General features: G+C 36.2%; 2 protein-coding genes and 1 long non-coding RNA gene across 4 annotated transcripts; 2 read left to right on the top strand and 1 right to left on the bottom strand.

Moving 5' to 3' along the window:
- Positions 1-1,749: 1,749 nt before the first annotated feature.
- rassf4a (Ras association domain family member 4a) lies at positions 1,750-26,981 on the bottom strand. 2 transcript variants are annotated; one of them, XM_023963745.2, is made up of 11 exons: positions 26,846-26,981; positions 17,527-17,595; positions 17,332-17,407; positions 8,870-8,976; positions 7,473-7,543; positions 5,527-5,696; positions 5,063-5,164; positions 4,339-4,390; positions 4,131-4,252; positions 2,778-2,875; positions 1,750-2,121 (listed from the first exon to the last, which is right to left on the bottom strand). In XM_023963745.2, exons 2-11 carry the CDS (start codon positions 17,577-17,579, stop codon positions 2,052-2,054), a joined length of 921 nt encoding a protein of 306 aa, XP_023819513.1. In that variant the 5' UTR covers positions 17,580-17,595; positions 26,846-26,981; the 3' UTR covers positions 1,750-2,051. The 2 variants fall into 2 exon arrangements, with proteins under 2 accessions (XP_023819513.1, XP_078788114.1); XM_078931988.1 differs by lacking the exon at positions 26,846-26,981 and adding an exon at positions 23,132-23,195.
- LOC110016535 (uncharacterized) lies at positions 10,485-11,501 on the top strand. Its single transcript, XR_002291861.3, has 2 exons — positions 10,485-10,623; positions 10,892-11,501. It is a non-coding gene; the product is annotated as an uncharacterized LOC110016535 (long non-coding RNA).
- On the top strand, positions 19,776-21,429 carry cxcl-c13b (CXC chemokine 13b). The gene is made up of 4 exons (XM_004077168.5): positions 19,776-19,932; positions 20,055-20,184; positions 20,276-20,356; positions 20,843-21,429. The coding sequence occupies exons 1-4, from the start codon at positions 19,866-19,868 to the stop codon at positions 20,973-20,975; spliced, it is 411 nt and encodes a 136-aa protein (XP_004077216.1). The 5' UTR covers positions 19,776-19,865; the 3' UTR covers positions 20,976-21,429.
- Positions 26,982-27,256: the final 275 nt, after the last annotated feature.

Raw genomic sequence — 27,256 nt, 5'->3', positions numbered from 1 at the left:
ATAGTTCATTTTTCTGTAAATAAATCCCATCTTATTTTCAGCCTGGGCTTGCAAGAGCTTTTGAGTTGTTTGGGCATCTAATTTGTTTTTTTACCTTTACTTTTCATCTTTTCCCAATAGAGGATGTAGCATATTTATTCTAAAAATGTTACGTTTCACTTCCAAAAAGGTTCTCTTTTACAGCATCTTTTATTAACCTCAAGAAATCCTAAAATGTGACTGAACTAAATGACTAGAAGCACTTCAGAACTATTCTAGAAGCACCTTTAAAAGATGTTTGGATCCTTGAATGATACATTAAAGGACTGCTAAAATGTTGTGTGAATATTGGTAATGTTAATGGTCAAAATTATGTTCTTCTCATATAATATAAAAGCAAGGATTTAAAACTTGGAAAAAAGTTTTATGACTGCAATTTTCAACAAATTCAAATTCGTGTTCTCTCTGAACACAATATTAACACAAAAAAGACAAAAAGAGTTTAAATCTCAGATTGTTAGAAGCATAAACGGTCTGGTCTGTAAGCCTGGATCCTTGAGTAAAAAATCTAAAGAATGATGGATGATGAAGAGTTATGCACAATAACTCTCTTTCTTTCGGTTTTTCCCTTCAGGAGTCGCCACAGCGAATCGGCTTCCTCTGTTCTAACACCAGCTACATTCATGTCTTCGTTCGCTGCATCCATAAACTTTCTCTTTGGCCTTCCTCTAGACTTTTTGCCTGGCAGCTCTAGACTCAGCATCCTTCTATCAATATTCCCTTTCTCTCCTCTGGCCTCTGACTTTATCTCCAAAATCTCCAACATGTGCTGTCACTCTGATGGACTCCTATCCTATCCATCCTATCCTCAGTGCCACTTACGCTTTTCTTCACCTATTCTAACCTGCCTGCACTGGCTTCATTTCTTTTCCACACTCTATTACTTTGGACTTTAAATGCTTGATACTTAAAATCCTCCACCTTCTTTATCTCTTATCTGTGTAACAAGGTTAAACCTACATTTGTGAAACTGTGGGAAAAAGAAGTCACCCTTCTTTCTCAGGATACCCATATTGTGTGGTGGGTCTCACACCCACTCTCAGACTCAGCTCTGATGATTTTTTATTATTTCCTTTTCTGGAGTAGGCAAAAATGAACATTGTTCTTTTGAGGAACCACATTTCCCACACGTTCCCATAGGAAGGTGTGTGTCTGTAAATGATATGTGTGTGTGTGTATTCGTTCACGTGTAAAACATTTTTCAGAGGCGGGACCAGACCTTACACCACAATCTTCAATCTACCTCAAAATTAAGAGTTAAAGAAAAATAAATGTATGCAAAAAATTACAAATGGAGCTTTAGTTTTCCATTAAGTGTTTGTTTTAAACTAACCTTGGAACCAAAAACCGTTGATATTGACTTTTATTTTGTACAAATGAGGAATAAAGACTACACTGTCAATAAATGTGTAGTAAAAAAAAAGAGTAAACCGTTTTACTATCTCTCAACATTTATGGAACTTCGTAGATATTTTGGTTATGAAAATGGACAACACAAACAGAATCCCAGGCTGTTTTTCTTTTCTTTTCGCAGAATCCTGAAAAGAATGGATATTTTGGATATTTATTGATTTAAGGTTACAAATAAGACCCCTGCAGCTGTCTACAGAGAATCAACTGCATCCACTGCTGCCTGGTATGAAGAAAACTCAGAATTGTTTTCAGAGATTATTAAGATTAGTGTCCTATATACTGAATATGATAAGAACATAAAGTTATGTTTTTATTTCACGTACAAAAGAATTTCATAAAAGACATTTAATTTAAATATTAATATGTGCAGTTTTCATACAAAACGTGACAATACAATATGATTATATTAATTATGTAAGAAAAAAACAAGCAAAGTTCTTATAAAATAGAGAAATACAGAAACTAGTTCTGGAAGTAGAGGCACATTGTTACATCTGCTACAGGTCTGTATCCTTGGAAACTGTAAGCTTGAATGTTAGCTTTACACCACCTCTGACACTCACTCACACACCGTTATAATCCCTTAAAAACAGAAAGACTTAAACTCTGTCACTGGTTACAGCTTTGCCTTCAAGCTGATGTACAATCATAGACTTCAGGGCACTGTACCTGCAAAAGTGAGCAAAAAAAAAATAAGTTTAAAAAAAATAAGAAAAAAACACCACAAAAAACTTCAATGTCTGTATTTTAAAGGCCTAAGGAAACACAAATAGTTCACTGGGTTCCCACATGAACAACCAAAGAACTTAATTACACCCACAACAGTTGTGTTATTGTTGTTATTTTACAGTGCAGAGCCTTAAGGTGTGAAGTTGTTCTTTGCTAGCAAATGTACTTGTGTATTCTGTGATAGTCTCTCATCGTTCCTATGAATGGTTATTGTTTTACTGTATTTTATATTGAAAGAATGACTTTCGCCCCTCATAGGATACTTATTTGTCACTTTTTTAATATAATTAAGTACAAACATATCAAACATAAAGCCAAAAAATAACACTAGGCTAGAATAGATTAAGTTTTCAAAGTAAAAGCATTGATATACTATTGTAGGTCAAATTTCTTAACGTCAGTAAAAGTACTAAGAGTGTATCATTAATCTTAAGGGGCACAGTGTCAGTGAGCTCATGAATTTACAATAATTGCTAAGAAAAAAACAAACTGTGACCACTGAGGGTCAGCAGATTGATTTTATTTTGAAAATCTGACAAAAGTAAACATCCCAGTTTCTTGTGATGAAATAAAGCAGAAGTAAAGACTTATCTTACTTTTTAGTCAGTTTGGTGATTTCACGCTCTTCCTCTTCTTTAAGTTTCTCCACAAAGCTGTCTAGCACAGGGATCTCAAACTTTATGTACTGTGCCACCTAAGAACGACAAAAACAGTCAGACAGGAATTTGAATCTCTATGTATCCAAACTGCTTGAACAACTGCTGTTTTTTTAAAGACTCACTCTAATGAAAATATTGTTTTTAACATGTTCTTGAAGCATTTTTCTCATGATAGACACATTTACAAAAAGTTAAGATTAGAATTGCATGACTTTATTCAAATCAATGTGAATCAGGAAGCAGATGGAAAAAATGCCATTTGAAATTGCTTGTGGCCGTTACATACAAACTACTATCGGCTCCCTTCAGATCTATCCACTTGCAGACAAATAGATCCAGGAACGTCTTTGTTTTACTCGTCCAAGCTGGCATCTGGCTCAAAACTGTACAGCTGAATAGCTCTGATATTGCTCAATATTTTTGTTGTACCGCTAATGTAATGTTGGGAATTTGAGGGGCTGTTAGCTAGCATGAGAGATTGTAAACACAGGGTTGATGGAAAATGAAGGCAGGTTCACTCCACTGCACAACTCAGCTGTGAATTTCAGAGGAACCCTGCAGAAACTATGTCCTATAAAACGAAAAAAGTTTTTGGTTTTGACTAAGAAGCACAAGTGTCATTGAAACAGCAAAAGGCAAACAATAACAAATATTTAGCTTTAAAGTTTTTCTTCACTTTTATTGCTGCAGTTCCCAAATACATCCTTGACCTCCATATTGTCTTGCATCAATTCTGCTATATTTATAACACAGCGCAGTCACAACAACACATTTAGTCATTTCAGGCTATTGTTGCATCTGTCCACAAACAGGATATCTTTTTGTATCCAGCTAAATTTAAGTCAACTGTCTCTCTTTGGCTCATTGTGCATCAGTTGATAGTTGTGATGGATTGTTGATTATTTCAAACAAAAGACTGTCTTTATGTGAGAAAACAAAGTAAGAAAAAAGTTTTTCTTTTTTTAGATTTGCAAATGTACTTTATTTATCTATATTACCAAACAGAATTGACAGCACTCCACAGATCAAGGCCCAGTATTCTGCTTTTAAAAAATAACATTTACTTAGAAAACCACATCATTTCTTACTTTCAAAGCACTGTACCACGTCTGAAGCACCTCTGAGAACTTTTTTAGCAGAAAGTTGATTCTGTGAGGTGCAAGGTGTCTGTACCTTATGAATATGTTTACTCCAGTGATGCATAATTGTTAGAACCTAATACATAATTTAAAAGAAAAACAGTAACAGCAAAAAAGTAAGCTAAAATTTCGACACAGCACCCAGACTCACATCATACGTGACTTCCTCTCCCAGGTCAGCCTCCTTGATGAAGATCTTTGAGATTTTCTCACACGGTCCGTGAAGCACTCGAGTCACCAGTGGACGTTCATCATCCCTCAGTCGAATTCTCTCTGCAAGTTACAGACTAAATCAATGCTGGCATGCATGCAAAAAAAGACAAACATAGTTCCAGAGTTACAACACAATTGAGACTTACCACCTGACTCGTGCACCATATACAAAACAAACTCTTCACACTTGTTCTCCACCTTGAAACAAGAACAAATGTTTTAAGTTTGAACTTCTACGGTGGCCTTGAAGTGCAAATAACATCAACAAATCACGAAACCCAAACATAAAAGATCACAACAACAATTAAAAAAGCAACATTACATTTTATAAATCAAAACAAAAGTAAATTCCAGAGCTGAAAATGAATTGTTAAGAAAATGGAACAAAATGAGAAACTGGAAAATGTAGGTATTATGGGACATCAATGTTCATCACTGATTGGATGATGCCTTTGTTTACATTTTCAACCATAAGTTATTTGGCATGGCAAAATCTTCCAATAGATGATATTTCCTTTGGCTTTTGGCCACAGCTGCTGCAGAAGTTCGGTAATTTTCCAAAGAACTCTTCACCCCAGTTCAGGTAAAACATCCTTCTGCTTTCCCTCTTCTTCAAAAGTCGAGGTCTCAAAGTACCGTACCTACCTTTTTCGGTTTCTTATGTTGTTTATTCTTTTTAACATTTTGATTTCTGGCAATTACTTTTGCTTTCTCAAATGTTTTTTTTTTTACGGTTTGGTTTCTAAAATTTTGTTTTGATTTTTAAAATGTATTACTTGGTTTTCGTTTTTCATTGTTGTTGTGATCTTTAATATGTCTTTGCATTGAGGGATTTTGTTGATGTCATTTGGCCAACAATGTTCTACTTACCCTAAACTTATGAAGCAGAAGGTTTAAGACATGTCTGGTCGTCATGGAGCTGTTTACTCGAACATTAGTGACTGAACCGAAGGCTGGAGTGAATACAGATGTCTGGGAATGAAAGAAAAAAAGGGAGAAAGTGTAAATACTAAAGTCTTTACAGAGTTCAGAGTGTATTTGTACAGTTTGTACAGTTTTCATAGACTAATCACATCGGACATGTTGGCCAGGAAACGTGTTGTAAGTTGGAATCTGTTCAACATAAACATTTAAACATGCTGTATCCAGCAGGGGGAGAAAAAAAACCAATGGAGGCACACAGTGTAACCTTGCTATCTGTGGCTGGCTAATGAAATCAGACGACAACAGGCCATTGTGAGAAGAAGGAAATCAATGCCTCTCTGCACCTGGAGATTTGTCAGCAGAAGGATGCATTAATGTATCCGCCTGCAGGAGTGTTCTGTTCACTGTACCTTGTGGTTATAGAAGTGGCCGTTGATTGAGAACCTGTGAGTGCGTAAGCGCTGCAGGTCTCCAGCAGTGTGTGTGTTTGACCTCCTCTGAACACGCATGAAGGAAGCATCGCTCCGGGTCCTCAGCAGCTGAGGGCAGTCTTCTTCCTCCTGAACACCCTCCTCATCACCTTCAACAACAACACACCGTTCACTCATTAAAGGGTCATATCACTCACAACTCCCCTGTAAGCTGTATCATTGAGGTCCATCTATTAACTTGACAGGATGGAGCAAAAATACTAGAATCACTTCTAAGATATAGGTGTGTAGCCAAACACGACCAATATAACCATGATATTTACATTTTTTACATTCTGACAATGTGTTGTAATGTGGGGTGCCGGTTCTGGTTCAACGCCGGTTACACTTTGCTATTAGCAAGGTCTTAAAACTTAATTTACTGGTGATGCAAAATTACAGCAAAAAATATCATGGCCCTGAAGAAAATCCAAGAGACAAGTGACAACGAAGACTTAAAAAAAGCATCTTTAAATTACTTTTAAAGAGTAATTGATTACTTTACCTTAGTTACTGGATGAAACTGTTATTAAATTGCAGTAATTTATGACTTTGTAATCACAGTCATGAAGCATGAGCAAAAGCTGCTACTGGACCAGACTGAAGAGCTTAGGAGACATATGTAATGAATATGTACTCTGATTTTATTAATACGTACAGATTAAAACAAAGGACCCTATCTAAAATGTGTTCTTACCTTTTTATGATTGAGAGTAACTATAATTGAATTATTTACACGTGTATGTGGATGTATGTGTATTAGGGCTGCACGATATGAGGAAAACTCGCGATATGCGATATTGGTGATTAATATTGCGATAACGATATAATTTGCGGTATATAAACAAATATCAAACCAACCAAAAACATCATTTCCATTTCAATGCAACAGTATAAAAATTATACTCCAAATGACCTTTGTCGACATAGGAGGCAAACATCAAACATAAAAGGGCTCATTTGATTGATCAACAGCGTAAATGGGTCCTTCCGATTGGTTAAATGCATAAAGGGATTTATTTCATTTATTCAATATTTCAAGCTGCCATGAGTTTGTTTTAGCACATTTAACCCTTGTGCTATCTTAGATGCCCCCCCCCTTACTTTGACATGTTCTCCCTACCATGACAAAGGTGGATAAAGGTGGAAAGATTTCATGTAATCCATGGACACCAGTGAAGATCACAAATCATTGAAGAAAAAGGGTTCAGTGCACTGTCTAGTGGGTCTAGATGACCCAACTCCCAATGTTAAAGTGCCTAGGATAGCACAAGGGTCAAGGTAACCATTTATTGCGATTTTCGCCGTCTTTTGCGGTATGCATATTGCACAGCTTGATGTCGCGATAACGATAAATCTGCTGTACATTGTGCAGGCCTAATGTGTATATATTTTTCAATCAATTCATGACTACTTATCCTAAATTTGATATATCACTGTGTAGATATATATTTCTGTTCTTGGTCTTCTTTTTTAATTACTGTAGTTCTGGTTTCTTTCTTCTTCTCCTGATCCAAATCCAAATTATAATGTTATTATTTATTATAAAATAAAAAACATAGGAACTTGTTCTGAAATAAAACTAACCACCTAAATATTACTATTAGAGTGAACAAAAGAAAGTGTGCTAGTAGAAGACAGATTACAACCACCCACATATTCCATAAAAGTCCATAAATAAAAAGTGCTACATCGATGACTAAATGGGTTTTTGTTTACAGAGCTGGTCACCTGATTTGATCTGCTTCAAAATACTTCCTCACGTGAGGCTGGTCTTCTGCTTCATATGCTGAATGAATCACGGTGGTAATCTCTTCATTGAGTAATCCTCATTAATCTGGCAGGTATGCAGGAGTGTAAGAATAGCTGTAGGTGTTTGAGTTTACCAGCAGGTGCAGTTCTCCTGATCTGGGAGTTGTTGTTGGACTCAAAGGATGACCTCGGTGCCGCACTTGATCTGACATTACCAAAGCAGACAGACAAAGGGGAGGATGTTGCTTATTCTCAAATATAAAAAGGAAAAAAGTTATGTTTTAAATGTTTGCCTGGAAAGAGTACTTTGGTATTTTTCTTTATCCATTCTACACAAATCCACACACATACACTCACGTTATTAAGAGATGCTTGGTTGGCTAATTTAATCCCCGGCAGGCCACTTAAGATGTCCTGATTATCAGAGACACGTCACATGCCACAGAGACTCAAACCATAAACCCTTTCAGCTCTGAGACAACTGTTCTGCCTTCAAGCCATTCACCCACACCCTATTACAAAATCTTTATGGAGAAACCTCCAAATGACCCCCATATTGCCAGTATACATATGTATAGTTGTTTGGTTTTCAGAAACACATTTTTTAAATATATATATTCTGCTATGGAAGGAAAACCATCTTAGTTTGTTTTGTAATAATTTCCCTCCAGGCTTGGGGTTGATATCAACTTAGGACAAGCTCTTTTAGAATGACTTTGTAGTAGGTGTCCTTTTATTTACATGTAATTGTATTTTTCCTTTGCATATTTTAAGACTTTTTGTACTTTTATGTTGTTTTTTTTTAATTTTCTGGATCCCCCCCCCCCCCCCCTCTTTTTTTCATTGTGAGGCACTTTAAAGTACTAAAGGAATGAAAATAACATTCATTCATTAGTCTGGAATCAAAAAAGGTGTCATTGTTTGCCTGGGAGATTAAAGAAATTATTGAAATTTCTTTTCAGTTTATTTCTAAACTGACACATTGAAAACAGTGCTTCATAAAAATGTCTAAATATGAAGTGAATTCCTTAAAATCCTATTTATTATCTCCTTTCTCTGCTTAAATCATTTATCAAGTGTTTGTCACTTCTAAAATTCACATTCATTTAGTAAAACTTCATTGTGTTGATTTGACCCAATACAGGTCTATAGAAGGCCATATACTGTACAACACTATTCAAACATGTAGTTGTAGAGTTAGATAAGCTAATTCTTCTTTAACAGTCCTGTCTCTCCTGGGAGAGGATTCCTCCTTCATTTGAACATCTCTGAGGTTTCTTCGTCTTTTTTTGTTGTTCCTGGAATCAGTTTTTTTCTGGAATTTTCCTAACTAAGACGGCGGGTCTAAGGGCAGGGATGCCCACTTTAGTTTAGTCTGTTTAATTTAGTTTAGCAATCAGCTATTGTCTATTATAACTTATTTTATATTTTGTATAAATAGTGCAATCCGTTGAGACAACTGTGTTGTAATAATGGGCTATCGAAATAAACCTGAATTAACTGAATATCTACTTGGATCAGGTCGTCCTACCTGTTGAGACAGAATCTTTCATTGTCATCAAACATTTGAAGGCGAATGGGCCGATATAGACCCCAATAAATGTTCAAGAGCCCTTCGAGGATGAGCTCTCCTCCCTCCTGCGAGTACAGAAAAAACACAAAACAATGATTATCAGCAGCCGTTTTCATAGAGGAAATCCTGCTGGACAGATGCCACAACAGCTCAGTTGCAAGTGTACGTGCAGGGCCGGTCGCACATGCCGAACCTCTCCCTGCTCGGTTTGAAACTCCCTTTTTCCACAACGCAACAATGAAGTCATGTCTGCAGGAAAACCAGAGGGGACTGCTGGGGGTCACGTAGACTCAGGAGGAGGGGGTTAAAATCACAAAAAGTCTTTAAATCAAAAATAAAAGCTCAATGTTGTACATGATGGGAAAAAGAACTGCAAAAACTTAGGTTTACATTTAAAACAAACACGATATGTAAACCCAAAATAAACAATTAAAAAGTAAATTCTAGAAATTTCACTTGAGATCAGCTGTTTTCTAAAAATCATTTGTTGTGCATCTAAATTGGTAAAAGAAAAAACTAACAGACCGCATCTATGTTGTAACTGCCACAGAGACTGAACTGTCAGGGGTGTTTGCATCACTGCCACAACAAATTCCATTGCTGCATAAAACAACTCGCATCGTTCAGAAGAAAGTCTGAAAATGGAAATCAAATAGATTCTTAACAGAGATCTCAACATCAAAGCACAGAAGATATTTTTAAATCTCATAAATTAGGTCATCCTCCGGGATTTTTAAACGGTAAAATGAGCCATATTCAGTCATTAGATGATCAAGATACTAAAGGCTTATAGAAATTTCTGGAGCGTTTTTATTATTATTTTTTTTTTACAAAATAAATACACTTATAATCTTTTCTATTATAATAATTAATTTACAAAAGCTATGTTGATGTGTCCAAAATTCTTATTGAATTTTCCAAACTAACTGCAAAAACTGAATTTTAAGAAATAGAAAAGACTTGTTTCAATAAACTATCTTATTTTCTGTTTGCAAGATAGTAAAATAAATTTTGAGTTTTTAATGAGAAAGCATGTTTAGTGGACTAGAATCTTTTTCCTAAGATAAGAATACCTGATAAGACTCTTTCTTACCCCAATGGCAGATTTTATGATTGTTTATTTAAATAAAATCTGTCACTGGACTAAGAATTTTTTTAGCCTATTTTAAGGGTCCTGTTTTTGCAGTGTATAAAGTAAACAATTTCTACAATTTTTTTGGATTGTGTGATTAATTCATGAATAATTTAATGTTGTCACTGATAAATTCTATTTGATGCTTTCTTATTATAAAACTTTACAAGCTTTAGAAAATAGGATGTAGTTTAAACTTGATGTTTTAAAGTCTTGAAAGGAGCAAACTGGAGTGTTTAAAGTAAGAAAATCAAGAAAAAGAAACAGAAAGGGTCTTCGGTGTTTCTCACAGGGCTTCATTGTTTCTGAAATGTAAACATTCAGCACAGCTGCGGTACGGGACCTCGTACCTTACCCCGAGTTTCCTGGACAGGCACGAACACACCCTCACATGCACGCTCACGCTGATTCAAACAAATGCAAGTAAGGTCAGCAGAGCTAATTTTAGACTGCGTGGTTAATCGCTGCGCCGAAGCCTGCCTCTTTAAAGCCTGGCTCCACGCTCCAGTTCACGCACTTAACTGCAGAGACCAGACATCCCTCTCTTTATCTCCGAGTTACAGACCAACAGCCACTGAAGGTGAGCATTATTCTTTTCTTGCTGTTTCATTATTTGTAATGATTTAATGCAGTGAATGTTTTGTTTATTGAAAGCCAAATGTGCATTTTAAATTAAAAAGTGAAAACCAATTCCTAAATTAAAAAACTTTTCTATTGTTTTGTTAAAAAACTGATTGTAAAACAATAGAAAAATGCCACTTTTAGCAGCACAGTGACAGTTTGGAAAATGGCAGTTAAAGTCACCACATAGGATTTTTATGCTAACTACTGTTTTTAATTTGCTACAGAATGAAGCGCAGACGACTGCTGTCCTTGCCGCTTTTACCCACAATAACTGAAGCCCTGGAGGACTTGCCGGCCCATCCCTCCTCCTCCCAGTCTTCACAAGGTGCCCACTCCCTGAACGACTACATGACAAGCATCCAGGCTCTGGCACGTCCTGTGGGGGTCTTCAGCTGCGGCCCTGTCAGGTTACAGCGGTCGCCAAGGCTGCGGCAGTTCTCCAAGCCTCAGATGAAGTTGCCTTCCTCCATTTCCCGCGTGTCCCCTCTCACACAAAGGACTTCAAGAACATGCAGTCAAAGTCTGAGCAGGACTGAGGATTTTTCCCTCCCGATGAGGAGAGAACAAGACTGTAAGGGCAAAGACCCTGTTGACTGGCTCTTTGGCCAAATGCTGGATTAGACAGAGACTGCTGGCTGAAAAGCCTCGTGGGTATTGTGTTGGAAAAACATCTACTGCTGGATTAACCTCACAACAATGTGAACGGCGTGTGGTGAAAATCCACATTTATTCCTGTCCTATTCGAACTCAGGTCTACATGTTTACATGTTTATAGAGATTATTTTGTTAAGCTGTGAAGCATCATGTTTCTAATAAAATGCAAATAAGAAAATATTTTTTGATTCCTGTTTTTTTCATATAATACTTTTTCAAATTTTAGAAAATTCTAAGAATAAGACTAAAACAAAGTTTAAATAAATAAATAAATAATAAATCAAAATAACTAACCTAAAACATAACTGGAGGCATGGAAAAGTCTGACACACATTTGGAATCCTGATCTTATGGTTTTAAACATGATAATAGAAAATAAGCAGATTTGATTGAAGCAGCTCTAAAGATACTGAGCTAACATAGATGTAACTCTATTAAAGGGAAAGCCAAAGAAAAAGGTCTAAATAATCAAACCTGATAATTTAGGCTTTAAATCTAATAGAACATATGTGTATAAATTAAATCAAGTTAAAAAATATGTGATCTACACAAGTTTATTAGACTCTTGTGTAAAGCAAATATCATTTTTTCCATAAAAAAACACATTTTCTTTAAATAAAACCATGAATAATAATACAACTAAAGCATGTTTAGAAAAAAGTATTCTTAAATATAAAACTTTTTTTTTTCTAAACTCCCAAAATCCAATGGAATGTCTTTAAGTAAACAAATGAAAAGGCAACAACTTAACCCTTGTGCTATCCTAGTAGGCACTTTAACATTGGGAGTTGGGTCATCTAGACCCACTAGACAGTGCGCTGAACCTTTTTTCTTCTATGATGTTTGAACATCACTGGTGTCCATGGATTACATGAAATCTTTCCACCTTTATCATGGTAGGGAGAACACGTCAATGTAAGGGTGGGGTCATCTAAGATAGCACAAGGGTTAAAAGAATCATTTTCTGTTTTGACAAACATTTCCCTCTGTTGGTGAAATGTGGTAACTATGTGGTAAAATGGACGATGACTCACTGGCCCACCAAAGTAAAACCAAATGATCTCTCCATCAATTCACCCATCCGTTCATTTTCTATACACGGTTGGTCTCTCTGGGTCATAGGGTTGCTGGAGCCTATACCAGTTACAGTTTAGGCGAGGGTGGAGCAAGCCCTGGTCCAAATTATCTATCATTTACGAATGCTTTAGATAGTATGATAGTTCTGCAAAAATCTGAGCTTAGGGAATGTAAACGTCAATCAAATATGTCAGGAAGAGTTTTGTTTTATTTATTTGGCATATTTAATATAAAAATTGTGTGATTGTAGTGATTTTATGTTGGTAAACATGTATAAAAAATAATTAAAAGAATAAATTTAGATTTTAACTTTTCTTTTAAATATCTAAACTTTTTTTGCCTATATTTGAGCATGAATGTATTAATTGATATTTTTGTTTGTTTGTTTAACAGATTTGAATTGGCTGCAGATCCCACTAGATCTTACCCGCTTAATTGTAGCCCTCTGCTACCACCTAGTGGTTAAGGTATGAACTAAAACAAACAACACCAGAGCTTTCCACTACAATGAATGCATTGCGCAGTAAGTTGAACACACAACATTTAACCTCATTACTCCCACAATGAAGGCAAGTCAGAACAAACACAGAGAGCTTCTCCGGCATTTCACTAAACCCAACTCTGAGTCAGATCAACCAGACCTCTTTTAACTACTACTAACAATATTTAGAAACATTATAGAATAACAAATTTTAGATTGACAGAGAAGATGTTTAATACCTCTGTAACAAAAACAGTTTACAGAAAATACATGCATGCACAGTTAAATAAAACCTGGCAGCATGCACTCCTTCAGTGCTAATTTAAAAGAATGGGCATTTAGTTCTTCCAGATTCCTCTAAAACGTGTTTATCCAAGGACTTAAGGTAATCCATCTTATTACTGACATTATAATTTCATAGCAATTTGATATAGCACAAAAAACAGCTGATTTGCAGACCTGATTAGTGAAAAGTTTACCAATTATAATGTAACACAATTACACTGAGCCTTTTTTGTGTTGTTAAATGTTTAAATTCTAACATAAGAAATAATTTTACAACACATTTTAGGTAATAATGTATAAAAAAACCTTCTACTTTAGCTTTCTAAGCTGATTAACATGTGACCACAGTATCCAAAGATATTTGTTAATTACAGCTGTGCTATGCAGTCATACTTGTTTTAGCTTGTTTTCTATTTTAAAAGGGTATTTTCCTCAGAGAGACAGATGATCTGACATGCTATGCCTTCTTCTATATGGAAAACATCGTCTGACTCCCAACTGAACAGCTCAGTTATGAGCTAATTGTTTAAATAAATTCTACAGTGTCAACCGTCTCTTTTTCCCCCCCTCACAGAACCTGTTTGCAGGAGACTAGTCTCATCCAAGTATGTCTGCAAACGATTGTGCAAGTCATTGTTACTTCCAAACCGATTCCCACGGTCAAAATAATTTCCAGAAATTTCCGAAAGGAGTTCCCAAACATTGGTTTGGGGCTGGCATCCAACCCCAAAAATGTCACTGCTGCTCTGTTTGCTGCTCATATCTACATTAAAAAGTAAATCCTTGGCAAAATAAGCTGGACTTTCAACAGAGGATGTTCAGAGAGATCATTATTTGTACAAAAACATCGTAAAAAAACCTGAAAATGAGTATTGTTTAGAAAGTGAGATTTGTTCATATTTGAGTCTTGATCTGTAAATCTATGAAAAAATAAACTCTTAAGTCACAATTTTTGGGTAAATCGAATTCACAACGATAAAAAGTCAAAATTATTAGTTTTAAATTTGAGGGAAAAAAAACTAGCGGCGCTAGTTTAGATAATCATCTGAAGAGATATGAGAGTTATATTTTCCTGAATGACTCACTATCTGTTTTTTTTAATATATCATGATAAATTGTTTATAAAATACTCTCAAAACAGAAAAAAAAGTATAAGAGACACAAATGTTTACATAGCTAATCCTATTTAATGATATTTGACAGACTCAATGCTGACGATATCAAACAATTCCAATCATTTCTGATTCCCAGCTCTGCCCTAAACCCAACAAAGGAGTTTAGCAGTTGGATTTCCTCTCATCAGGATTATCACATGTCTGGCCACATATAATGCTTATAAAGCGACAAATACAAAAAAGCTCACACTCACTGCTGTGACGCTATCACCTGGCTCAGACCTTTCCTTGTCTGATTGACCCCCCCACTGGAGCCACAAATCTCTACTGGAGCCAAAAACTCTGTTCTGATGCTGAGACATGTACTGTATTTGGGTTTGTTTGCTTGTTTTTCAACAGGTGTGGTTGACACATTTTTGCAAGAATAAAATCCCACAAATGTGTAAACTGTAGATGATGCTTCACACAATGCATGCATTCTATAACTCAAATCACACATCTTTTAGGGTTGCTTTGGGTTAAGTTTATCCTGCTTTTATTTATTTTTTTTTTACATAGAAATGGACTGTAGTGATTCTAACGATATCTCAAAAGTAGGTCAACCGTGGCCTCTGAGATGCTTCAGCGGGACCACACAATATGTGGTGTTTCTGTTTCTGCATCTTTTGGGATCCAGGTTTACAATAGGGAACGTTTAAATTAGGGTTAAACATTAACTAGCAATTGTCAAGGCTTAGAGTTTGTGTAAGGTAGAACAAATCAATAGAAGTGAGTGAAATGTCCAAATAGGAAGGCTGCAAAACATTTTTGCCCTAAAAAGGTAAAAAATGCTTCTTTTGAAAATGTAAGACTTCTACATGCACAAAATGCTCTAAGAGCATGTCTGGTTTTGTAGGTACATCTGTCACACTTTTGGAATTCTAAAGAAACAGCAAGTGTGATGTTATCAGTCAGCCTATCAAGATATTTTTTCATCCAGAAATTTTTTTTGTTACTAACACAATAAAAGGATTATTTTAGAGAATAATTCATAAAATCTTTCTGTGGTTAGCACTTATAGAAAATCAAGTGCTTATGAAGCTTTCAGTAAAATATTTTTGGATTTATTTTTGCTATAGTTTGCTATAAGATGTTAACTAAAGGCCAACTCAATGGAAATGTTTTGTTTTTTTATGTTTTCAACATGTTCTCAGAGCATTTTTCTCATGATGAAGGACATAAATAGAGAAAATTAAGAATAAAACTGCATTTCAAATCGTTGGGAATCAGGAGCAGCCAAAACAATGTTGGACAAAGCATTATGTAAAATCCAGTGCATCCAATGGTAAGTTTTCGTTTTCCTCATCCGAGTGAGCGTCTGGCTCAAAACTGGATAACTCTGATATTGCTATCTAGTTTTGTTGCACTGTTAAGGTCAGGGTTTGAGGGGCTGTAAGCTAGTGGGTAGTGTAAACAAAGGGAGGATGAAGGCAGGTTCACTCCGGGCCAATAGTCTCACCTACAAGTCGGAGGCGAGTTGATCTCCTGCCACTCTGCAGAAACGATGTCCTAGAGAACAACAGTTTTTTACATTTTGCCTAAAAACTGAAAAATCAAAACTAAATACCACTGGGAATGCTTAGAAAATAGATCAAAAGGTGATTGGAGTGGCACTTCAAAACTTAACAAAAAACCACTATGTAATCATTTTACAAAAGAGTGCCCACAATTCACTTTCACTTCTCGTTTCTGAAAACTCAAGACAATCAGGAGAAAAATCAGCACTTGTGCCCTGAAGGCTAATATCAGATAAATTTAGTGCTGTTGCCAGTTTCTACAAGGTCTGTACCCAAAGCCTGACATCCTGGGGAATTTCCACAAAATAAGAAAAGTAGTGAGTAAGGTATGACTTATGAGATACTACCAGGGACACATCTTGACCACTCTGTGCTGCCCTAAAACACACAAACGTACACAGAATTTCTCCTTCACTCAAAGCCCATCTGGTGAACACAAAGGGAAAATCCCAACCGTAAAAGTCTTTGTATAAATATCAAACAAAATGCACAAACTCTTGAAAAAAGCTTAACATATGCAAGAAAAGGTTTACACTGGGAATGTTTTGGGACTGAAATGGAAGGTTTTCTCCTCTGAAATCATCCACATGACATTTTGAGGGAAATGGGATTTTTTGTGGTTTACCAGCTACAAGCCACTTTGGAAAACCAGCCAACTTTGCAGGTTTGGGCTGAGAACGGCTCCAGTCTGGTCGCAGCTGTTGTGCTGTAACTATTTGTCCAAAACAATCAAAGTGCCTGGTTACAGATGTTTATTCCTGAGTCACTTTGTCAGTAGGGCTGTAACAATTGATGAATGAAAGAATCAATTAATATTCCTTCTATCCAACCAGATTAATATGTCTGAGGGAAGTTGTTAATCGAATTAAAATCGATTCAACATAAACCATATAAAAATGGTTTCAAAATGAAATTAATCAATTATAATTGATATTGGAAAATACCATTTGGATTGAAGCATGGTAGGTTTATTTCACTGTAACGTAACAACGACCAAATGCATCACAGTGGACAATACACATGTAATTTCCATCATTACAAACCAATGTGTGGAAACACTGAATTTTGCAAAGACGTGTCACCATACAGTGTGGTAGAATGTTCTAATAATGTTCAATTAGGATTATTTGGATGTAGAAAAACAGCAGCGGGCTGAACTTAAGGAAACTAAAATGTGAATAGATTTGCCATTAATTCTTGTTTATTTGTTTGTTTGTACGCATATTTGATGTACACTTGATTATCTTGCAAGAAACTCGCGGAATATGGAAAACTTCCCCTGCCCTGTACAGTACCCAGGTATTTATCTCTGACTGGTTGCATTTTTGGCTAAAGGTGTCTTGGATCGATTTTAGGTCAGTGAATCGGATCGCTCGAAATAAACCAATATCTACTATCCGCAACCACAAATTATGATTGTTAATCGTTACACCCATACAGCACAGCAGTTTTATAATAAGTCCCTGTAAGGAAGTTTTAATTCGGATGAGTTTAACCTCACGAGTCCTCAGCTGGAAGTTTTTCCCTTCGTGGTAACAGTTGTAGGTCCTGAGCAAAGACAGGATGTCAGACCTGTAAGAAAGCACAAAAGAGTAGATTACTTCTCACAAAGGGACAATACAAGGGTTGGTGAAATGTGACACATATAAATTGTTTGCAATCCAAGTGCAGAGCCTGAAATAAGAACTTACTTTGGTATGTGCTTTTCCTCACTGAGCTTCATGTAGATCTGATGCTCATCCATTCTGACTAGGACCAAACTGTTGCAAAAATGAGATTATTAAAAAATTAATGTTAGATTGATTAACTTATATTTTTGGTAAAAAAATAAATAATTTAAAAAAAGATTTTGTGTAATCTAAATTAGGGATGGGTCGATATCATTTTTTCTAGCCGACATCGATAACCAATATTTCCACTGCAATTGTGGCCAACAGCCGGCATTTGCTGATACCGATACTTAAATGTCTACAGTAACAAAAATGTTTGTATTTCTTTTTTGTTTCTTTATTAGAAATGCACAACCTTTCTTTTAATGGGTAAACACATTGTACTTGACCTTTTTAACATACAGCAAAGGATCTCATAGGAACAAGTATCACTTTAAAACTTTCATATAAATATATCTGAAAGCATTCAGACCATTTATCATATATTGGACATAACTATAAACCATAAGCTCCCTATTGCCAGGGATCTATTAGGAACAACGCGTATCTCTATAGTCATGGCGGCATACTCTCAGAATCAGAAGAAGAATCAGTTTTATTGTCATATGCACAGCTTTTACACTGACATACAGAAATTACTTTCCAGTACAACCCGAACAAGATCAGACATACAACAAATACACATATACAGTTCAGAGTTGACTGAGGCTGCAGCAATAAATGCGCTGCCTTACTAGGATGGGTGCAGATGGGTTACAAATGGGGGAGGGTCTGGGTCATTGGTGACAAAAAAAAAGTCGTATCTCAACACTGTTTGTTACAATGTGTAGATACAAGAAAAAAACTACAGCGTTTAAACACAGAATCACATATTCACACGACACACAGTACATGAGGAAGGTAGTGAGGGCGGGCCCTCTGTGATACACTCCGAGAGCAGCCACGGAGCAGCGCGTCTCAGGCAGTGGGGGTAACTCTGCCACACCAACAACATGGCCAATAGAGGTAGTCTTCTTCTTCTTGTGGTTTAAATGGCTGGAGGCACTAATGTCAAGGTGAAATACCGCCTCCTCAAAAGACTAAATCAAGTATTCACAGCCTTTAAATGTTCCAGTCAGGCAATTGGGCAGTTGGCATTCACAGAAGCCTCCAGGGGGAGTAACCACGGACTAGTTTAATGTTAATTTGCTTTGTTTCTGTTAGTTTTTATTCATTTTGTTGTAATTTTGTCCTACTTTTGTTTTGTTTTTTTCCTTTCCACAGAGAGACTAAGTTTTGTGTTAAGTCTTGTCTGTAGTCTTTGTTAAATGTTAGTTTCTCCCCCCACGTTTCCCAGGTGGTCTCCCCAGTTTGTCTTGTTTTGTTGTTATGAGACATGCACTACTTAGTTTTTACTTGGGATGGGTACTGGGTGCCATGTTGCTGTCAGTATTATAAAATATCATAAGCTTTCCTATCTTTTAGGATCAAGTATACATTTCAAAAATAAGTGGTTTCTGAAAACAGTCAGAAGAATATCTGTGGATTTTTTAAATATCGGACCGATACGATAAACTCGAATTATGCAAATATCGGCCAATACCGATACTGGTACCGATATATCGGCAATCCCTGATCTAAATATTTGTTTAACCTTTCTTCTTACCAAGAAGTGCCTTGAGATAAAATCTCTTTTTCAATTTCTTTTTTTTTTAAACTAAATTTTATATAAAAAATTAAAATTATTTTCATTGTATTTAACATTTAAATGTTATAAAATCCCTTAATAATATTTTTATTGATAATATTTTTAAATGAGCTTAAAAAAGGAAGAAAAACATAAAACTTTTGATCTAACAGCGGAAACTGTGAGCATTTGTGTCATATTCTCTTCCGTTTACCTTTTAGGTCAATTTATGACTGGACTGTTCCTTTGAAAGAAGCTTTATCTAGATGACTCATTCAGACATAAGTGAAAGGGTTAAGAACTACAGGAAGAAATCACATGTTGGCACCAAACAGATAGTGAAATCGTGCTGTTGCAACACAGAGAGAGGCAAATTCATGTAAATCATTGCACAAAACAAATTGAATCATCTTTTATTTACTGCCTAATTTCACTCAACAGAGAAAAGTAGAAAAATCCTTGAATATGTCCAGCTCTTTCTCATCCATCTTAAAGAATAGGGTCCCTGCATCCTGATTCCTTTTTCCTGAAATTCCATTTGGAAACGAGGGTCTATTGGGGGAATTTCTGGTTTGGAAACCCCAGCTCTGGTGGGAGGAGCATAGATATAAAGCAATGACTTCGAGGTGCTTTCACTCTTTGAATGTAGCTCTCAGGCAGTCAAGTGTTTAGCTTGTCTCCAATCCAGTTCAGCATGAAGCTTAATCCACAGCTCATCTGCCAGCTCGCCCTCCTGAGCTTGTTGTGTCTGCTGCAAGCCGGTAAGAACCTGTTTATTAATAACCCGTTGTTAAAAAAGAAAGACCTTCTTTCTTTTGGTTAAAACTGTCTGAGAGTGCAAAGATTCTCAGTTAATCCTGCTTCGCTTTACTTCTCTGTATAGTGAGGGAAACGGACGGCGTTTATGTCCCAGGGAGATGTTTGTGCCCTCAGACAATACCCGGTGTCAGGGGGCGACTAAAAGAGCTCTTGGTTCTCCCAAGAAGTGCCAGCTGTAACACCATCACAGTCATGTGAGTACCAAATGTTTCACACACACAAGGACTTCACCACGCGTACGAACAGGAGTTGCAATAAACATGTGGTTTGACGTTTGCTTGACAGAGTGACAATGATGAACAATGCGAGAGTGTGTTTGAATCCAGAGCAACCTATGGCCAAACAGCTGATCCGCTGCTGGGATAGGTAAGTCTGTCTCGATAGAACTGTTGGAGTTGCTAAAAAAAAACAAAAAAAACCTTAAGAGTTTCACAAGACAAGCAGAATCATGGATCATTTGAGACACGAGGTTTGCCTGAAGACAGTAAGCAGCAGCAGTAAGTGCCCAAACTGCAGTACAGCTCTTGTTTCAAGTAACCTGCAAACAAAAAGATCCAAGTTCTCACCAGTCCAGTTCTTGTGCAATCAACACACCCACTTGTAAAGTTTATAGATCTCGTTCTGAACTTTTGGTTCTCGGTATAAAGAATGTCAATTAGTGATAAAAAGCAGAAACCTTGAACCGTGTTAACAGCACAAACTGTAATCTGATTCTTCCATTAATGCTGCAGTGGCCGAGCTCAAACATCAAAAATTTAGTTTGGAGGGAAAAAAAAGTGAATTCTATCTAAATTGGCTGCTTTTATTTCTGACATAAAATGAAAGTGTTGTGTTTCCTTATGTGTTTTCTAGATCTGAGAGGTTGGGCCTGGACAAAAAGCGTTGTTTGAAGAGGAGGAGGGTGAGGAAAGGAGGTCGGCAGCAGCGGCAAAGACAGAGGGGACAAGCCCTTGGGACTAACATCTCCTCCTCAGCCTCACAATAGTCATGCAGATTGGAAAATAGTGTAAAGTTATTCCATTGGAGAGTGTCTTTTGTTGTTTTTTTTTGACTGATCCTTGCTGGAGCTGCATTTTTGCAGTAACTTCCATATGCTGTAGCGCACCTCAGACAGCATGCTTCCTTCAGTTTCTGTTTCAGCTATAAAGCTTTTTTGAAGGCAGCGTATGTGTATATATATATTTTTTATTTTCCTTTATAAACAACTGATGTGAGCATTGTTCAAAAAGAAAGCCCAGGAGGCTTTTTAATTAAGGTGACAGGTTTGGATTTATAACCACTTTTTTAATATATTTGTTATGCATTTCTTACCTGTAGTGAATGTGCAGCTAGAAATAGCAAATTTTTGTTTGCTATGATTTTAATGAATATATATATTTGTATATGTATAAATGATGGGAACTTTATAGATGTTTTTATAAATAAATATTTAACTATAACGGTCATGTGATTTTTTTGTTCCTTTTGTGTTCACATAAAGGCAGATTAGGAATAGAATCTTGTATTTTTTGGCAGGATATGTGAGGTCACTAAAACATTAAACTGTGTTTTAGTTAATAAACAACAGGATGTGAGTAAGAGAAAGAGAAAATAAACAAAGATTTTCTGTGCAAACAATGCTTCAAAGCTTGAAAAGAAGAAAATGTGTGCTTATTTTCTAAATCACACACCATAGAAACAGGAGGATTCCTTCAGCAATGATGAACATAAAAAAACTATGTCTTAAGTCAGTTTGAAGATCAAAACACAAAATACTTTCAGGTTTGCCTCATAGGATTTACAGAAGCTGAGATTTACTGTAAACCATGTGACAGGATAGACTCAGTCGAAGCCATTCGTGCACACCACTCATTCCCACACATGGTGAATAAAAGCAAAACACATCTGTCTTTGCCTTTCACCCGTGCTGATGATGGTCATGATATTTGGATAGGAAAAGCATGTGCCAGCCTGCTCTGTAATATTAAATTATAAAAACAGGTCTTGTAGAAAAAAAACAACAACAAAACAAACTGTTATGTGATCCCTTTTCTGAGGCCGGACAGCACACCTCAGTGAAAGAGAAAGTGAGGGAAAGTTACACAAGGATCCCTTTGTCTGGTTTCCTTTGTCCTTTGTTTTTGGGCAAAGTAATATAAAGGGTTTTAATGACTGTTATGTTATCAAGCAGCTATGTGAAAGTCAAATATTGACCAGGAATTAGGCTTTGACGAAACTCTGTCCTAAGCTGTTAAATTTTTTTTTTACATTACTGGCCAAAATGAAAAAAATAGATATTGGTAATAATTCTGTCCCCTTAATACTTTCTACATTTTAATATTGAATTTTATTTTTCCTCATCAAGGAAGAATCAGACAATTGGTTAAAAGAAAAAACACTTGGTTAAAAGCTCTTCATACCAGTTTTCAAGTCTGATCATCTATTAATCTACAGATTTTTTAGCCAAAATCCAAAAACCTGTGTCGTTTCCTAGGACATATAGTTTCATGCATAGGGGTAGGAGTTCATCAGAAATTCGCCTCTAAGTGTGTTGGCGCAGAGTAAGCCTGTCCCCTTTTCCCATCATCCCTTTGTTTACACTCTCTCCATGTACATGGATCTAGTTGTCTGCATCAGAACAAATGGCACAGGGAGCTTGTGGCCCACCCAGCATATTTTCAACGTCACAAATTTAATATTTTCAAACTGCATTTTCTCCTGCTCCTACTTAACCATGATTTAAAAGAAAAAAATACTCAAAAATGCAATTTTAAGCTTCATTTTCTGTATATATGTTCTTCATCATCTGAATAACGCTGAAAAAACATGTTAAAAACATTTAAAACACAGTTTTCATCAAAGTGGGTCTAGAAGATAAACCTTAAATTACTGGCCAGAATGAAAAACGAATGTTGGTAATAATTTTGTCCCCTAAATATTTCGACATTTTCTGATTGAATTTTAGCTTTTATTTTATTTTAACAAAGAAACTGTCAGAAAATGCACAAACGAGTGGTAAACAGCAAAAACACTATTTCTTGTTCCCATCACTCCCAATAGACAGACTTGGTCCAAAACTCTTCATATCAGTTTACAATACTGTGGGAAATCATTGCCATCCTGTTTTCAGCTGTCTTCTTTAACTATATTCGGCAACAATACCTAAAGCTTTGACAGGAAATGGCCCCCACTTTGTTCTCCTTGAAATAACCGACTTTCAGGCAGCTGCTTCTGTGCCCAATGCGTCTTTCAGGATCTCTTCTGTGAAGTTTGACTTTGCATTCAAAGTATCTGGGATTGGAAAAAACAAGTATTAAAAAACCTACAGTAAAAGTTATTTTAGACTCCCCAACTTTTCCTTACATGTTCCATAATGCCATGGTGACAAATCTGGAGGTATTAGCAGCACCAAAGACTCAACACATCCCAAAAAAGATTCTTTAACAAAACCTTAAATAGTGAAAGCTTGACACTGCAGGGGGAACAAGTATAAGCATGAACAAACAAAACTGCCTCTTAACTTATAAAGAACCCCTTTATTCTTTTTAAAATAGGCCAAACTCAAATATTAACCAACTACCAAGACTGACTTTTTGCATTAAGGATATAAATTATAGACATATTGAAAAAGGTCTTCAGTGTAAACACAGGATTTTTAAATCGGATTAAATGGAAAAGAGCGCGAGCCACAATTTCCTGTGCTGACAAGTAGCAACCCTTTTTGCTCGGGTTGAGCTGCTAAAACCAAACATGTCACATGGCATGGGTTTCTCACAGCCCTGCTGAGATCGAGCCAACTGTGAAATAAAGCAAAAAAGTTAGGTAACAGTAACACTGTTGATAAGGGTTTTAAAAAAAAAGGAAAAAAAGAAACAGCCTTTAAAGTTTTTACCTCACCTCTGCATCTCTACCTTCTTTGGAGGGAAACAGCACCCATCCCAAAGAAATAGTAAACATGACGGCTTGCTTGCTTGCACATGCAGGACCTTACACCACAGCAGCAAAATGCCAACATCAACCATTTCAGGTGAGCATGTTGTGCCATGTGAAGCTGAAAACATATGTGAGGTCAACTTTTATGACTACGTTTTTGTTAAATGCTTAATTTATGGGAAAATAAATTTGTAACAAGTTTGAATGCATTTTATGTACATATATATTTGTCATTTTAATATACTTAAAAAATATAAAAGCAACGATGATTTAATAAATGCAGACGTTTGAGTTTATCAGATGATGTTGATGGCACGATGGTGCCCTCTAGTGTCCAAAGTACGAAACACACAAACGTTATCACAACAGCAAGACAGTAGAAAAGATCTATGTCCTTCCAATGACTCTATGATGGACTTGCCAGTAGTATCTATCAAATATTACCATCAAATCGAATGTTAACTTTCATTTAAAATAGTTTGTTATCTGTCTTCTGTCTTGCTTACTCTATATAGAATGAACATGTGTTTATAAATAATTGTATTATTAATAAAAAAAATAGTTTGTTGATACGCATTTATTGATCGGAGTGAATGGTGAATATTTCTTCAATAAAAGCAACCTAGGACACCACTTTTGGACTTTTTTTTCTAACTTTTGCCTCATCATCTGGTCAAAAAGAGCGATAAGAGGTGAAAGTTCTATGAAATGAACTTTGTGTCCCTCCAACGAAAATCATGCTTTTGGTGTTTTTAACATTGTGGCATTTTTCTTGTGAATTAGGTCATATATAAAGAAAATTAAAGGGGCTATACCATGCTTTTTTAAAGCCTTTCACATTAAACTTTATCCATATAATATATTACCTTTGGTACACTAAATTTTTTATTATGAAATATGAGTTCTCAGTTCATGTTTCGCTTACAAAAAAACAACATCCAAACTTTTGCAAATATGGATGTGCATATTGTGCATATGAAAGGAAAGTGTTTTAGCTGATCGCCGCTAGCTCCGTGGAGAAAGTGTGTTAGCCTGGCAGCGGTGCTGGCAGTGCAGATTCTTCTTGGAATGGGCTGTTCTCACTTATTCCTGTCGTTGATTAAGAGGGGCTGGTGCTCAGAGTGCAGGTTTTTAGAGGAATGCTTAGAAATGCGTGAATGGAAGAAAATACTGCTTTGGTAAAAAAAAAAAAAAAAGTTAATTCTGTATGAAATAGGCCCTTTAAGCTCAAAATGGAATTTTAGAGTATTTTCTTTCATTTAAATCATTGGCAATCAGGAGCAGGTGAAAAATGACGTTGGAAAAAGCATGTACCTGTGAGGTAGGTGCTACAATTGGCGTGCTCCTCTCCATTCCGGTGCATCCACTTGCAGACAAATAAATTCATGTACGCCTTTGTTTTTTTTGTCTGACCCGGCCTTTGTACAGCTGAATAGCTCTAATACTGCTTGGAATTTTTTGTTGCACCGCTAATGTTAGGACCGGGGTGTGAGGGCAGTAGGCTAGTGGGAGAACGAGTAAACTGATGGATGATGGGAAGCGGGGACGGGCTTACTCCACGACAACAGTCGTGCCCACAACTCAGAGGCGACTTTTTGATGGACTCCTGCTACTCTGCAGATATGTCCTACAAAATGAAACAGGTTTTTTGATTTAGGTTAAACATAGAATAGTCATAATTAAAAGACTACTGGGAATACTTTTACAATAGATGAAAAGATGAATGGAGCGGGTCTATAATATGACATTAAGCACTGGTTAGTCTTTAAACACCAGCTGCAGCTGAGTGAGGTTGGTAAACTTGCTGTCAGTAATTTCTTGAGACAATGAAAAGAAGGCAAAACGGCAGGTGAGAACATGGAACCAAGGCACACAGAGGCACCTCAGTTTGGATTTGAAACAGGATGGTCATTCCAAAGGTTGGCACAGTGCAGCACATCATTTTGAATAAATAAAATATATATTTGAATGGCTAATGAAAGTTCCTCTGGCAGATCAAGTGTTATATAATTTAGAACAGTATTATATTGAAAATGCTTTACGAAAAGATGTTTTTAACGAGAAAGAAAACTGAAGTTGAAACTGGAGATGAAAGGGAAGAAAAACTGCTTGCATGTGCAGTCACCACAATTTTTTTTTTCTTAAATCAGGAAATGGAATGTCTACTAAAGTCTGACTGGGAAATGATCTCAGTCAAACAAAATTGGTACAAAAGATGAAGGAAAAAAAATCTTGAAGATGTCTGACGCATTACTTTTCTTCCTGTTATCTTAAAAAAATAGGTTAATAAACTAATCTTAAGAACAATCCCAAACGACATGTTAATTATATATATCAGTGTCTCCTCTCTTATTACTACCTCTGCTCCTTTGCCATCCACCAGTGACAAAATAGGAAAGATGGTCAGTATCTTCTCATGCATATTCATGTGTAGTGGAGGACATTTCTTTTTCATAACTTAAAGGGGTCCAGTCTAGCACAATTTTAATGAATTATACATCTAATGCACATTTCTGAACTACAGATTAATGTGGTATTTCTCTCCTCCCATTTATGAGGTGATTTTTAGGTCCCTTTGTGTTTAAATCAAAGGTCAGATAACCGCCTTTGCAGATCCAGCAGCTTAATTGGTTTCATCATTCCGTTATTTAAAGCCAATGAATATCGCTTTTCCCACAGTCCCAGCTGCGTCCATATGATAGATCACAACAATATAACAAATGCTTTTAAATCATTTTGCTTTCAAATCTATAATGAATTATTGTAGGATATCACATTTATTTTAGCCATACTAGTTTAGCGATTTCACAATTACAGCAAAAGAATGACCTTATTCCAAGCTTTTTATCAGAGCGATGCCACTTTTTTCGCTCATAAGTGGCATGAATTCCTTCGTTCTTTGTTTGGTTCTTCTTAAATTAAGTGAATCAGTTTGTCTCTTACCATAACAAAAGTGCGTGCCCGTCTCCTTCCGTATATGTTGAGGCTGTGTGCCCCGCTTATCGATATCAGCGGTCATGCTGTCTTGGCAGCGTGGTATGCAACCCTGACAGGCTATGTAGCCAATTAAAACGCTTGTTGACGACAGCGAACCAATCAGCGCTCTGCGTGGGCGGGGTTTGCTCTGTCTTTTTTTTTTTTCCTCAGTGGACTGCAGAGTTGGCTAACCCAAACCAGGAATCTGCAACCTTTTAACACTTAAAAGAGACGATCTGGAGGATTTTTGTCCGACAAAAACTCAACATATATATTTATATATACATAACAAAATAATTAAAACAAAACAAAAAAGTATTCTGGACTTTTTAAAATTACTATCATCTTAGTTTTTCTAAGGATGGGAGGTTAAAAAAG

Source organism: Oryzias latipes, chromosome 15 (assembly GCF_053564925.1).
Source record: "Oryzias latipes strain Hd-rR chromosome 15, Olatipes_Hd-rR_3.1".
NCBI lineage: Eukaryota > Metazoa > Chordata > Actinopteri > Beloniformes > Adrianichthyidae > Oryzias > Oryzias latipes.
The sequence above is the reverse complement of the archived record's forward strand: the minus strand, read 5'-3'. Positions and strand labels throughout refer to the sequence as shown.

Excerpts from the sequence above, each read along its gene's own strand:
- rassf4a (XM_023963745.2), bottom strand. The coding sequence starts at position 17,579 with ATGGATGAGCATCAGATCTACATGAAGCTCAGTGAGGAAAAGCACATA. Across the intron at positions 5,697-7,472 it reads CAGGAGAACTGCACCTGCTG|GTGATGAGGAGGGTGTTCAG; the intron begins GTAAACTCAAAC and ends TTGTTGTTGAAG. Across the intron at positions 4,391-5,062 it reads TTCTGCTTCATAAGTTTAGG|GTGGAGAACAAGTGTGAAGA; the intron begins GTAAGTAGAACA and ends TCTTGTTTCAAG.
- cxcl-c13b (XM_004077168.5), top strand. The coding sequence starts at position 19,866 with ATGAAGCTTAATCCACAGCTCATCTGCCAGCTCGCCCTCCTGAGCTTG. Across the intron at positions 19,933-20,054 it reads GTTGTGTCTGCTGCAAGCCG|TGAGGGAAACGGACGGCGTT; the intron begins GTAAGAACCTGT and ends TTCTCTGTATAG. Across the intron at positions 20,185-20,275 it reads TGTAACACCATCACAGTCAT|AGTGACAATGATGAACAATG; the intron begins GTGAGTACCAAA and ends TTTGCTTGACAG.